The 14,530-nt window shown below is 47.2% G+C and overlaps 1 protein-coding gene across 5 annotated transcripts in view; it reads left to right on the top strand.

Annotated features, from left to right (window-relative positions):
- RHOBTB2 (Rho related BTB domain containing 2) overlaps positions 1-8,448 on the top strand; it is a 65,882-nt gene extending 57,434 nt beyond the window's left edge. For 4 of the 5 annotated variants that reach the window (XM_030202041.1, XM_030202042.1, XM_030202043.1 and 1 more), the window contains 4 exons: positions 1,091-1,241; positions 1,409-1,497; positions 2,811-2,916; positions 8,052-8,448. In XM_030202041.1, coding sequence (XP_030057901.1) covers positions 1,091-1,241; positions 1,409-1,497; positions 2,811-2,916; positions 8,052-8,236 — 531 coding nt within the window. In that variant the 3' untranslated portion in view covers positions 8,237-8,448. The remainder of the gene's footprint in view (positions 1-1,090; positions 1,242-1,408; positions 1,498-2,810; positions 2,917-8,051) is intronic. The other variant, XM_030202045.1, reaches the window with a different exon arrangement.
- Positions 8,449-14,530: the final 6,082 nt, after the last annotated feature.

Here is a 14,530-nt window from a genome sequence, read left to right on the forward strand (position 1 = left end):
AGACAGTGTGTGTGTGTGTGTGTGTCAGAGAGAGAGAGAGTGTGTGTGTGTGGGGCTCTGAGTTTCAGGCCCCCCTTCCATCTGAGGTGCAAGCCCCCCTCCCTCACTCTCTCCCTCCCTCTCCTCTCCCCTCTGAGTTCTTGACCCCCCCTTCCCTCCGAGTTCCATGCCCCTTCCCTCTCCTCCCCAGCGTGTTCCATGCCCCCCTTTCCTCGGAATGTGTGTGTGTGAGAGACAGAGAGTGAGTGTGTGTGTGTGAGAGAGAAAATGAAGCCTTGATAAGGCTCCATCTCCTCAATTGACGACACGTAGTTCCAGAACGTTGCAGGAATGCTTCAAGGCATGACATAGGAGCCGACTCTGTGGGTGCTTGAGCACCCCCAATATTGAGAAAATTCCTTGTATTTGTCCAGGGAGAGGTTATTTCCACTGGGCTTAGCACCCCCAATAATTTTGAAAAGTTGGCTCCTATGTCATGAAGGCTTCACTTTCTCGGCTTCAGAATGTTGGGAGGTGCGTTTTATTATATAGGATGGATCTATTATACATTAGGATAACTGCCAAGTGCTAGATGAATTTTAGGGTGGTAGGACTTACATGAGACCACAAGCTTCTTACCACAGCTTTCCAAAAGCATCTGCTCATGTTTATAATGCTTCAAACCATTCAACATAATCATTCTAGAACATGATGTAAGAAAAATCTGTAATTTAAAGAAATCCGAGTTCTAGCAATGCTAACTGCAGCCGATAAAAAGACTATAAGAGCTGCCATATGGAGTCAGACCAAAAGTCCATCAAACCCAGTATCCTGTTTCCAACATTGACCAGTCCAGGTCACAAGTATCTAGCAGGATCCCCAAGCGTAGCAAGATTCCATGCTACTGACCCCCCCCCCCCCCCCTCCAGGATTAGTAGTGGCTTTTCCCCAAGTCTGCTTTCATGGTTTATGGACTCCACCATAACATTTGTCATTTTGCTGCTGTAAATTCCCTTCTTTGATTGTTTAAGGCCTGTACTTCCTGGAGAGTGTCTGCTAGAAGAATTCACAGCCTGTAGTAAAAACCATCCTTTCTTGTGTCTTTCTTGAGGTGGCTATTCCGTACACCACGAAGAGTAGCATGCGAGCTGTGCTGGAGTACCTCTACACTGGCCAGTTCACAGCTAGCCCAGACCTCGATGCCATAGACCTCATCATCTTGGCCAATCGACTTTGTTTGCCACATTTGGTTGCTCTCACAGGTAACTCTCTACAGATGTGTTTAGAGAGCACTGCATTGAGAGACCCTCTAACTCAGTGGGTGCATGTGCAGTCTGGCAGCTTCCAACCTCAGTGTGTATATGTGTGTGTTACACTGATCTGTATGTAACACCTCCTAACCTCAATATATATGTGTTTTGTGTTACAGAGCAGTACACAGTAACAGCACTCATGGAAGCAGCTCAGATGCACGTGGACATTGATGGAGATGTACTCGTGTTACTGGAACTAGCTCAGGTGATATTGGCTTGCTGTAGTAAAGTGATACTGTGGCTGAGTCTGGATGGAGAGATGGGAAAACAGAGTTGAAGGAAATAACCTGGCTGATGTTTTGCAGAGAGTGATAGACATTACAGGAACAGTGAGGATAAGGAAGAGCTAAAGCTAAGAGCAAGAGAAGGGACAGGACTCCCAGTGCACACCACTCTGTTTTTGGCCCTGTTGTGCATTCCACACTTTGGGCACAAGATGAAGCTCCTTTGGGAAAGTTTAGGGGCCAGCACAGATCATCGTTGAGTTTAAAACTCGGAGCAGTTTTCTAGAGTGATGTACATCACCTGATATTCACAGCAGCTCTTTGTGTGAATCACAGATGCTTTAGAAAGGGGAAGCTCAAGTGATCTGATTGTAATGAAGGCCCCATGATGCTACACACAACTACAGACCTCAATCTACCAGGCCTGGAGTAGCAGAGAGCAGCTGTAAATATTTCCTAGGTAGGGGCTTCTGCGGCCTGCAGTGAGCTGCTTCTCCCCTGCCACTTGTGCTGAGATGCCAAGTTACCCAGTTTAAGGCTTTGGATTTTGGGATAGCCCTGAATATCTGACCACCCCATCCTGGTGCATTATGGGACATGTAATACTGATTTCAATGGGCAGGATCAGACTTTACAAATCCCACTCTGCTTTGGGATGTAAGTTCAAAACCAGGACTGTCCCAAAATTTCTAGCCTGGAACTAGGTAATGTGGCATCTCTGCTTGTGCAATGGTCATAGGAATTAATAAGTGTCCATGCCTAGCAGGAGTCAGGATCAGTCAGGTGTAGGCTCAGCTTAGGACTCTGGCCTCCCACAGCTAGAAAGATTGCACCCTGCTGGGAGAATTTTGGAGCCTTGGCTACAGCAGGATTCACTGAGGACTGAGGGACTCAGAGGAATTGAAAAAGGGTACACTGGGAAGCCAAAACCAGCAAACCATTCCCTTTCCTCTTTTTTTATTTATTTATTTATTTAATATCTTGTCCTCCCAATTTAGCCGTCACAATGATGGTCCTTGACTAGGAGCCATAAACTGCAGTTCCTTCTGGGAGTCAGCTAATACAGACTGTCTGACTTCTAGAAGTCACCATTGAGCAGTGGCAAATTCCCTTGCCCCAATGTAACTGCAGTATCTCCAGCCTTGGTGGCTCAGAGAAGAGAGGGCTTAACCCAGGAATTGAATTCAGATACTCCACCGAGCCACCTCATCAGCCTCCTGGAAACAGACCTGTTCTTAGTCAAATGAAGCACTAATGACTGACCCTTCAAGCCAAATGTTCCCATCTCTTACAGTTCCACTGTGCCCACCAGCTGGCCGACTGGTGTTTGCACCACATCTGTACCAACTACAACAACGTCTGTCGCAAGTTTCCCCGGGACATGAAGTGCATGTCCCTCGGTGAGTGCAGTTTTACACCTGTGAACCCTCTCCCTTCTCTCTACTCACCAATTATGTCTTCTCAATGCTGCACTGCAAACTTTGATCACAGACCCTGTCTCTCACTATCATTATACAAAGAAGCCACTTCTCCGTGCTGTACATGGTAGAGGTAGTTAAACATTGGAACATATTACTGTGAAATGTCTTTTGGGAGAACATTACACAAATGCCAATCTAGAATGGTTCTTTACCATGGGTTCTGACTGGAAGTTGAACTGGACTGTTGAATTCCTTTGGAGTCCTCTCTTTCAGCCTGGCATGTGCTATCTTCCCCCTCGCTCTCTCCTCCTGCTCTGAGCTTGCAGAATTGCTTTGCACGTCCACTGGCATCTCTAGACATAAATATTTGGAGGGGTGGTGGGACAGCAAGCTAGGTAGAGCAAAGAAACATGACATTTCCATTTTTCACACCCATGACCACAGCATAACCCCCCTATCTCTAAACTGGCTATAAAAACTACAAGGGCAATAATTAGGGGGAGGTGAGAGAGATGGTTGCCCAGGATGCAAAGGGTCTTGGGTATAGTAAAATGAGTGCAATGCAAGTGTAGTCTGGCAGCAGATGAAAATCCAGAGCGTGCTGCTCACCTCTTACCATCCAGGCTGAAGGGGAAAGGAAAGAGAGGGAAAAAGGACTGGAGGTCAGCATGGAAGGGGTGAAGGGAGAAAGGAGTGGGAATTGGGATAGGGCACAAATGCACTTCCTCCCTTAGACATTGAAGTGCCTCATTAGATGTGGGAGAGAAGTCTTGGTTCTATACAAGATGCAATACAATCTCAATATAAACACTATGGGAGGAATTCTATATATAGTGCTCAAAAATGGGTGCCGGAAAAGTTTGGCAATAAGTGCTGTATTGTAAAGGGTGGAGGCCCTAGCACTGGTTTCTGCACCCAGCTGTGGGCACCAGATTTACTCCTGTGAAACCTGGTGTAAATTCCGGCACCCAGGTTGAGTGCGGAGACCCATTATTCTATAACACTGCATGCAACTTTTTGGAACGACCATGACCCGCCCATCCCATGGCCATGTCCCGTTTATGGTTGCACGCTATGGTACTTAACCACCCAGCGTTATAGAATAGAGTGCAGCCAGATGTATGTGCAGATTCTAATTGGTTCCAATTAGCATCAATATTTGGACATTGGCATCCAATTATTGGTGGTTAACAGCTTGTTATCCACGTTGTGCATGCATCTAGGCAGCACACCCAAATCTGAGTACCATATATAGAATCAGGGCCTATAAAGGCAATTCCATAAATCAGGCGCTAACATAGACACGCTCATTTGTGTAAATGTTTCTAATACTACCATATATGCCTGTAGGTGCCCACTTAAAATACATAGTTACCAGTTTGCTACCTAAGTGTTATTATATAAATAAGCGACTGATTGCATAGCATGTATTTGCAAGGGGGTGTACACACGGGCAAGACATAGGCAGGGCTCCTTAAGTACGTATGTTACATATGTCCATGCCGCACTTATGCCAGATCTCTGTGTGGGCACCTAAATTTTAGGTGCTCTGATACTGGGTTACGCTTTTATTCAATAACAGAACCTAGACTCCTACCACATGGCCTGGGGGTGTCCAATTCTAGATTGACCCCCTATGAGCAAGTAAATAAAGGAGTGCCTATTTTTAGGCTTATTTGGAGCATATTCTATAAAGAAAAGTATGCAGAGGGTGGTAAATCAAACACTAATAAACCTGAATAGTAACCTAACAGGTCAAATGGAGACCTATATTTTAGGTTCAACCACTTATAGCAGCCATAAAGCTGATGCAAATGATCACCCCTAGATTGCTTAAAGACGCATGTAAATTATAGTATTCTGTCATCTACGTGTATACTGTGCACTCTGCTCAGACTCCACCCTCAAGTACGAGCCCTCGCATTTAAGTACCATTGTAGAGAATAGCGACTAGCTAGATTGTTGCCATTTTTGTGTGTATATGCTGGTATTCAGGTCATTTGTGCACATTTTTGGTGCCTAAACGTTAGCAAGAAAGAGCTGCACGGGGATATCGGGAACCCCATGAGAATCCCCCCAGACCCACGGGACTACTGTGGGAATCCCCACCAGGTCTGCAGGAATCCCACAGGGATGGATGCAGCTCCCTTGGGGTTCCCACAGTGTTACCTTGATTCTGGTCTGTGTCCGACTCCAATTCCGCCTTGTGCAACAGTCGCCAGGGTGGAGAGAATGATAGGCCATTTGATGTTTGTAAGAGCTGCAACCCTGGCCAGGCAACAAGTTAAGGGGCCAGGTGGCGCTGGAGCGTCAAGTACAGGCTGCTTTTCTGGTTCCTATGGTATTTAATAATACCATGGTTCCATAACTTCCGGTTCTGTCAAGCTTCATTCTGGGGCTCTATCCAATAGCATTTTTTTCTCCTTGATTGTACAACTCAGGGCATGGCTCCAATTTATGCACACAACTGTGCACCCTGCCAAACATCACCAAGGTTTACATCCACCTTCCAGCTACATGCTATTCCACTTAGGTGTTTGTTTATAGAATAGTGCTTAGGCAGAATTTTGGCATTTATGCGCAATGTGCATATTTAGCATGTAAATGTGAGTACCTTCTTGGTAGAATTCCCCCACCATCCCCCATATGCTGGCAGAATCTCTCACTTCAGTCTGACACATGGAACACAAATTAACCCTCAAATTAGGGACAGAAAAATGCAGACACCAAGAAGCCAGACTCTGTGAGCAGTGCAACAATGAAGAAAGGGAAACAAAACTGATAAAATGCAAAGATTTAAAAAAAGCACATAATCCAGCCTCTGAGACAGAATATAAAACGGTCGATATTCAAAGCAATTTAACTGGACAGGAGAGGCTCCAGGCCGGTTCAATTGCCTGTGCGGGGCTATCTGCTTAGTGCCACTGAATATCTGCACTAACCACTAAAGTCAAAACTGGCGATTTGGGGGTGGTCTGAGGAAAGAGTCAGCACTTAAGTGCTGATATTCAGTATTTAACCACCTAAGTTAACTGGACAGATCAGATCACATAAAACTCAGTCCTAGCTTTATCTAATTTGACTTAGCAAATTAAGTGCTGAATATCTCATTTAACCAGATGAGGTATATCTGGCCGCACAAACCTGAATATTCAGTTAGTGCTGGAATATGGACTGGCATTGAATATTGGAGCATAAAGCCGCCAATGGCTAAAAACACTTCACTGCTGCCGTCTTGAAGTTTTACCCCAAAGAGGAAAATTTTAGAAAGGCTTTCTATGTGTAAAATCCAATTTTACATTTAGAAGGTGTTCTGGAAAGTTTTACCCCCATATACATATATAAAAAATATATATGAGGAGCAAGCCTATATATACATTCCCAGGGGACAATTTGAGTGGAGTTTGTAGTTTACACCTAGATTTTGCTAATTGCAAGTATATACACTTGCTGTGGAGCAGCACTGATACGCACATGCATCTGTTCGCAGTAATTTTAGAAAGGGAACGATGTACGCATGTACTTTTTCGTATCTAAAATTGCCACTTTTGAATGCAGACTGGCCACATCCACTTATGTCTGATTCTAAAATTAACTCCAAAATGTTTTTTTTTCTGCCTTTGTTGCTTTATTTTTCTAGTTGAATTGGTCCTGCTCTCTCGTTTTGGTATTATCCTAAGTTATTTTCCAGGGTCTCCTTTCCACTTCTAGTTTCTTCCCTTCCTTTCTTCCATTCCTTTCTCTGAATTCTCATTCCCGTAATATCACATCTCTCATACCTTTACTCACAGAAAGATATATACCATATGTCCTCATGCCTTTTTATCGCCCTCCAAGCTCCCAGTGTTTCCTTCCAAAGTTTCAATGTTTATGTTCCATTGTTACATTCCCTAACGATACTTCAATTGTTTCGCATAACTCTGCACAATGTAATTCATAACCAACCTGTAATAAAATGTATTTCTAGCATTTAACTCATATTGTAAGCCACACTGAACCTGCAAAAAGGTGGGAAAAATGTGGGATACAAATGCAATAAATAAATATGTGGCTCTGACATTAATCTCTTGTCTTTTTTCTGCATTTCTTCTCTACCTCTCTCACTCCTACTCATGCCTAGATATCTTTCCTCCTCCCTCCCTCTTACCTTCATCCTCAGTCTCCTACTTTTCACCACTCACCTGTTTCCCAGACAATTTGCACACTCTTCAGAGACATGTTCCTTGTTTTTTTTTTCTCTCATGCCCTTCACAGTCCTGTCCCTTTACTCTGTCTCTCAACTCCTTCAGGTCCTTCATACCATCTGTCAGCCCCTCCCATTCTCTTTCTAGAGACTTCCCCCTTGTGACCACATCCTTTCTAACCTCCCTCCTGATGTTTTTCCCTCTTTTAAAACACCTTCCTCCACTCTTCCCCTTCTCACCCACCCCTTCCTTAAAAGACCTTTCCCTCTTCGTTTTAGTTTTTCCTGGGGCTGAGCACAGCTGGCCCCAGAATTCTCGTGGATATAGTTTAATTTCCTTTCAAATCCTCCTTCCCAACGCCAGGTTGGCAGCAGGAACAGTACCAAATCATCTTCTGTTACTATGAAGCCTGTCTCGCAGAACAAGCCACACAGTCCATGCAGCTTATACCAGAGTCTGGCCCCATGGTAACAGATGATAACTTGGATTTAACACTAATGGCTGTGTCTGTTGCTGGCAAAGTGGCTGGATAGAGTGAAGAGAGAAGAAAGAGGATCACTCAAGATTTTGTATTGAGGGTGGCAAAGAGGTGGGCTTCATTAGGGTATTTGAAATGAGGGTGGCAAAGAGGTGACAAGCTGTTTATTTTCAGTAGCAGATGAGCAGGGGAGTACTTGACCCCATAGTCGTATCTAGGGGCAAACCTGTATTCTTGACAGTTAGCTGTAGACCAGGGATGTTTCTGCTGAATGGGCTTCACTGAGTGCTCTCACTCCTCAGAAGTCTCACCAAGGGCTTTCTATCCACAAAAAGGCAGTTAATGTCTTAGGGAGGGGTCTAAGATGGGCTTTTGATTTTCAAGGTGCATCTCTTTTTATTTATGATCTTGGATTACTTTGTCAACATGTTCTGAATTTCTGCTTGTTTTAGCGAACCAGGAGTATTTTGAAAAGCACCGGTGGCCCCCTGTCTGGTACTTGAAGGAGGAAGATCACTACCAGCGGGCAAGGAAAGAGCGTGAAAAGGAAGACTACCTTCATCAGAAACGGCAGCCTAAACGGAGGTGGCTCTTCTGGAACTCTCCGTCCTCTTCCCCTGCCCCAGCTGTGGTTTGAAAGACCACCTCCAGGAAAGGCTGTGGAAGTATCAGTACCCTGCTTCTAAATGGCTGGAGAGGTAGCTAAATCCATCATAGGAAAAAAGGAACAGACTTTGGCAACTGTACTGCAGGAAGCCTGGCGAGGCGCCTGTGCTAGGCACAGCGCCTTACTTACAACCACCAGTTCCTTGGGACTCGACTATCAGCAAAATTACAATGTTTACATAAGTGTGATATTTTTTTTTAAGTAAAATAAAATATATATATATATATGTAGTTGCACTTTTGTTTTGGCTATAGGAGTTTCAGATATTCCTGGTTGTCCTGTAATATGCAAGTGTGTTAGATATACTCCTCTGCAAATGAGCTGGAACATGGAAATGGGAGAGATTTGTAAGTATTTGCTATAGGCGATTGCAGAAAGTACACAAGAACAGCTGCAAAGCTCTTGCCACTCCTCTATTCTAAAGGCTTTTATTGTTAATTTTGAAAGATATTTCATTTCTTCAAGTATAGCATGTACCAATATAAAAACTGACATTCCTTATCGTCTTCTCCAGACCATTCCCTATGAGTGGTTAATATGCAGACCTACCAGCAGAGGGAAACAGAGAATTATTGAATAGCACTCCTGTATAAGGGACTGTGAAACCCTGACCTGCTCAGTATTTCTCAGTCTCCCAGCAGAGATAGGTGCTGTGCAACCCTGCTCCATGTTTTTGGTGAGTGTGCCTGTGTTGGCCCCTTGGTTTTAGTTAGGTTACAGGTTCCCCTTAGGGATCTTGCTTAGTGGTTTAGTAAAAGAAAAAGAAACCTCCTTGGGAGAGAAACAGCTGCATTGGTCTCAGGATCTTGGCCCCTGCGCCAGGGGCGTATCTGCGTGGGGCCACAGGGGCCTGGGCCCCCGCAGATTTCGCCCTGGCCCCCCTCCCCGCCGTCAACCCTCCCCCGCTGCTTACTTTTGCTGGCGCCGAGGTCCACCCGCAATCTCCGTTTTTCGTCTTCCTCCGTGGCCATGCTTCCAGGAAGTAACGCTGCAGTGCTGATTCGTTGAATCCAGTTCGACGTCAGACGTCGAACTGGAGTCAACGAATCAGCACTGCAGCGTTACTTCCTGGAAGCATGGCCACGGAGGAAGACGAAAAACGGAGATTGCGGGTCGGGACCTCGGCGCCAGCAAAAGTAAGCAGCGGGGGAGGGTTGACGGCGGGGAGGGGGTGGAGAGAGGCGGTGGGGGGGGGGGGGGGGGAGGGAGGCAAAAATGTGCCCCCCCTCTCTGGCTCTGGCCCCCCCTACCGCCGGATTCCAGATACGCCCCTGCCCTGCGCCTGTTTTGGGGGATGTAAACAACGGGTTCCGGGTCCCTCCCACACTCCCCTCTGCCCTTAGCAGTGTGCCTCTGCCTTCTCCACCCCCCCCCCCCCTTCTTTGGAAGAAGTTCCTTCAGGCAAGGGCCCTGGTAGGAACAGAGCACCATTCTTTTGGGTAACCATAGAGGAGGTTGCGCCAGAGGCGCCAGCAGTGCCAGAACCTCCCAATGAAGGTGCAGGGGCACAATCTCTGGATCTGGCCGTGGGAGGCAGGCTTCAGATGTTTTATCAGAGCTGGGTCCGTGTAACTTCAGACCAGTGGGTCTTAAATATAGTCAGGTATGGCTGGAGTTTTGCCATCCACTTCCAGATGCCTTTCTTGTTTCTCCTTGCAAGTCACTGCTCAAGGCCAGGGCCGTGCGTCAGACTCTTGATCATCTTCTGGCTCTGCGAGCCATGGTTCCCGTTCCCCTAGGCGAGAGAGGTTCTGGCAGATATTCCATTTAGTTTGTTGTGCCCAAGAAGGAGGGCTCCTGCCGTCCGGATCTGGACCTAGAAAGGGTGAATTGGGCTTTGTGGGTGTTGCCCTTCCTCATGGAGACTCTCAAGTTGGTTATCGTGGCAGTTCAGATGGGGGAGTTTCTCTCATCCTTGGATCTTATGGAGGCATACCATCACATTTCTATTCTTCCGGACCATCAGACGTTTCTTCGCTTTGCAGTCTTGGGAGATCACTTCCAGTTTCGAGCAATGCCCTTCGGGCTTGATACAGCGCCATGGACCTTCTCCAAGGTAGTGGTGGTAATAGCTCAGTTGTGTTGGGAGGGGATCTTGGTGCATCCCTACCTGGACGAGTGGTTAATCAGGGCAAAGTCGGCAGAGGAAAGCTGGAAAGCCTCAGGTTGAGTGGTTCTCCAGCAGTTGGATGGATTGTTAATGCATCCAAGAGCTCGCTGGTTCCCTCTCAGTCCTTGGAATTCCTGGGAGTGCATTTCAGTACATGTGATGCCTGTAGGTATTCTGAGGTACTTAGCTGACAGACCACTATTTTGGACTCGTGTCTAGGGGAAGCATACCTCTTTGGCCCAATGGCTAGCTAGCTGTGCTGGAAAAAGGAACAATGTCACAGATGGAATATATATTGGCCTGTATCTATGAGCCTCCCTGAGGCACCCTCGGGCCACAGACCAGGAAGCCAAGTGGGACCTATCCTTCGGAGGCCGAGCCCCTTTAGACTCGCCCAGTCTTTTGACAAGTTTTTCCAACTCGTCACCAAAAAGAAGCTTACCCTGGAAAGGAAGTTGACTCAGACATACTTTGGATGTTACATCCGCCGCCCAGTGACGGAGCCACAATAAGCGATGTTCCAACACTACCAGTGACAGATCCTCACAGAGGCCGAATCAAGTCATACATGGCATCCACAAGAAAAGTGGTGTCCGTCTCCAGATTAATGACATCGGCCTCCGAATGAGAAGAGGAGTTTGCCAGAACATCGGGGAAACAGCCTAATGAAAACAGGCCCGAGCCACATAGCCCCTTGTCAGGTTTTCAAGGCAGGAACTAGGTTTGTGAGCCCTTGGGCCACTGCCGAGGAGCGGCAGCGGCAGGCACAACCACCCCACACAGGAATAAGACAGAACTCTGACAGGGACGGCTAGTCTTCACCTGCACTTGACCACTGTTCCTCAAGAGTTGAGCCCCTGGGTGCAGGTGGCCGGCAGGACTTACTGGACAGGGCAGGAACTGGATACCCACCAGGCAGGAAGTGGACAGGCAAAAGGGTCGGGAACTGAAAGCTGCAGAGCAGCCACTAAACCAGGGAACAAATACTGACGGACAAAAGACAAGACTGAAAGCTGCAAGGGCAGCCACTAAAAGAGGGAACAAATACTGACAGACAAGAGACAAGACTGAAAGCTGCCAGGCAGGCACTAAACAAGAGACACAGACAACCAAGAACTAGACAGAGAAATACAAACAAGAAACAAGACTGGGAACAAGCAATACAGTAGAAGATAAACTACATAAAGACTATACTAGAAACAGACAAGAATCACAGACAATAAACTGGACTAGGCAGAAGTGCACAGCGCACACCAGCATACCAGGGACCTTAGGTGATGCAAAGGCAAACACAGAAGTTTCTAGGTGATTAATAAAGCCCATCAGCACCTGAGGCTCAGCTGCAGCAATCTCAAGGCAACTACGAGTGCTGTTCAGGCTCAAACAAGAAAGACAAGTCTGGTAGCCTGGAAGATCCGGACCGAACTGGGCTGAAGCCTGGAACGGGTAGGGACAGCAAGACAGTCTATGGCAGCCACCGGCTCTGGTCACCAGAGGGCGAGGGGAGCACAAACCAAGAAGTAGGCAGAAAGCATACTGAAGCATAGAGAGGCTCAACATACACAGGTGCAGTACAGTGGAACAATTAGAGCCACGCTGGAAACAGCCAGCACACAGAGACAGAACTAACTCAGAAAGAACAGACAGAAGCCAGCTCAGAAGCTGACCCCCCAGAAATAAGGTAAGCCTGAGAGGGGTCACGACCAAAGACGTGACACCCCTGCAGATGGCCGCCTGCAATGCCAAGTAAAATACAAAATAACTTGCTATAAAAATATATCACCAAAATCTAGATAATGATATATGATTATCCTAATGGACTAACTAAATGAATGATTACACAACCAATTACAATACTGATATCCTAATGATTATTATGAGAACCTTGTGAGTTTGTTACAAGGTATGCAGTTCACTGGTGTTTAGGAAATCAGTCTCTTGCTCTTTCTGAGCCTTCTATCCTCATGCCAGTCTTCCGGTCCGCTCTTCCTCTTCTTCAGTCCAACTTTTTGGCATCCATGGGTCAGATGATACCTGTGGAGCAATCACAGACGGTGTAATAATGTCCAGCCAGCTTCATGGTCATGAAGAGAGCCTTTGTTGTAGCCAAGAAACTGTTATTGATTGCATGCAAACCTCCCTGTCTGATCCCATACTCCTGGAGCCATGTGTGTCTCCCCCAATCTTCCAGGAGATAACTGGGCTAGTTTGCGACAAAGATTATGTCCTTAAATTAAGTCATCATGGTATGCTCAGCAATAAGTTTCCTTTGTAACAAAGCTGGTTACTGATGCATACAGGCCACAGGCTGTAAAATCCATATTGTTATAACAGAATGGCTGTATAGGCCAAGACCAGCAAAGGTGAGATCTCAAGTAACTACTCTTACAGGCCTTAGTGCACATCCTGAAGATCCAGTCCCAGGTGTGTCGGTTGCTGGCGATCCAGGTTCCATCAGCGTGGAGTATTTTGCTGGTGCTGGGGTCTATGGCGGTGTCCATTGAGGTGGTGGCGTGGACACGGGCACATATGAGGCCTCTTCAGGTGGCCCTCCTGGTTCGGTGGTTCCCTCAGGTGGACTCTCTCATGCAGATTTTATCTCAGTCATCCAGTGTGGCTCAGCCTTCAGTGGTGGCTGGATTGTCATCATCTGAGCCGGGGCATGCCTCTCGACACTCCGGACTGGGTGTTAGTAACAATGGATGCCAGACTGACTGGATGGGGAGACCATTGGTGTGGACAAGTTGCTCAGGGCTCCTGGTCGGCGGTAGAATCTCGCTGGTCCATCAATCGTCTGGAAACCAGGGCAATTTGTCTTGCTTTATTTAATTTTCATCCGATTCTCCTATTTCGTGATGTCGAGTTCTCTCTGACAATGTGACAGCAATCGCTTACATCAGTCATCAGGGGGGGGACCAAAAGCTCTCTCTTAGCGCAGGAGGCGGCGTTGATCATGAGCTGGGCAGAACAGAATGTCCGCCTTCTCTCAGCAGCACATGTTACGGGAACATCCAACCTATGGGTGGATTATCTAAGTCGGCATCATCTGCATCCAGGGGAGCAGTCGTTAGCCCCATTCACCTTTCAGCTCATTGTCGATCAGTGGGGCACCCCAGTAATGGATCTGATAGCCATGGCAGAGAATGCCAAGGCTCCGCGGTTTTTCAGCCGCAGAAGGGAGCCGTTGGAGGGTCTCGATGTGTTGGGCACAGCCCTGGCCTCATCAAGTCCTCTTGTTTGTGTTTCCTCCGTGGCCACTCATTGGTCAGGTTTTTCAGTGTATCCAGGGCCACGCCAGTCGTGGGATTTTAGTGGCTCCCGATTGGCTGTGTCGACCATGGAATGCGGATCTCGTGCGATTGCAGGTGGACGCTTCACTTCCTCTTCCCTCAGAGAAGGGTCTGTTGGTTCAGGGACCCATCCGGATGCACGATGTGGCTCAATTCTCGCTTACAGCTTGGCTCTTGCACAGGCACGACTGTTGAAGAAGGGTTACTCGGTTGCGGTGGTGCGTAGCCTTCTGAGTTCCAGGAAGCAGTCCACTTCCTAGGCTTATGTTTGGGTTTGGCATGTTTTTGAGGCTTGGTGCAAAGAGCAGGAGGTGCAGCCAGTGAGGGCCTCCATTGGTCATCTACTAGAATATTTACAGGGAGGTCTGGGAAAAGAATTGTCCTTGTCCTCCCTTCGGGTTCAGTTTGCGGCGCTCGCCTGTTTTCAGTGTCCGCTTCAGGGGAAATCGCTAGCCCTTCATCCGAATGTGTGTTGTTTTTTCCATGGGGTTAAGCAATTGCAGCCTCCTGTGCGTCCAGTGGTCCCTCCCTGGGACTTGAATTTGCTGCTGTCAGCTTTGCTCCAAGCCCCATTTGAACCCTTAGGGCAGGCTACGCTTAAGGATCTTATGCTTAAGGTGGTCTTTTAGGTGGCCTCACTTCGGCGCGGCGTATTTCTGAGTTTTAGGCTCTGTCCCGTCGTGAGCCTTACCAAGGACCAGTTCTGGTCCTTACCAAGGAGAAGGTGTTGTTACAGACGGGTCCGTCCTCTCTTTCTTCCTAAAGTGATTTCTCCGTTTCATGGCGACTAGTCTATTTCCTTGCCTTCCTGGGGGATGAGTCCTCTCGGTTGTATAAGTTGGATGTTTGTCAGTCGTTGCGGTG

The sequence above is a fragment of the Microcaecilia unicolor genome, chromosome 4 (genome assembly GCF_901765095.1).
Source record: "Microcaecilia unicolor chromosome 4, aMicUni1.1, whole genome shotgun sequence".
In the NCBI taxonomy this organism is placed as follows: Eukaryota; Metazoa; Chordata; class Amphibia; order Gymnophiona; family Siphonopidae; genus Microcaecilia; species Microcaecilia unicolor.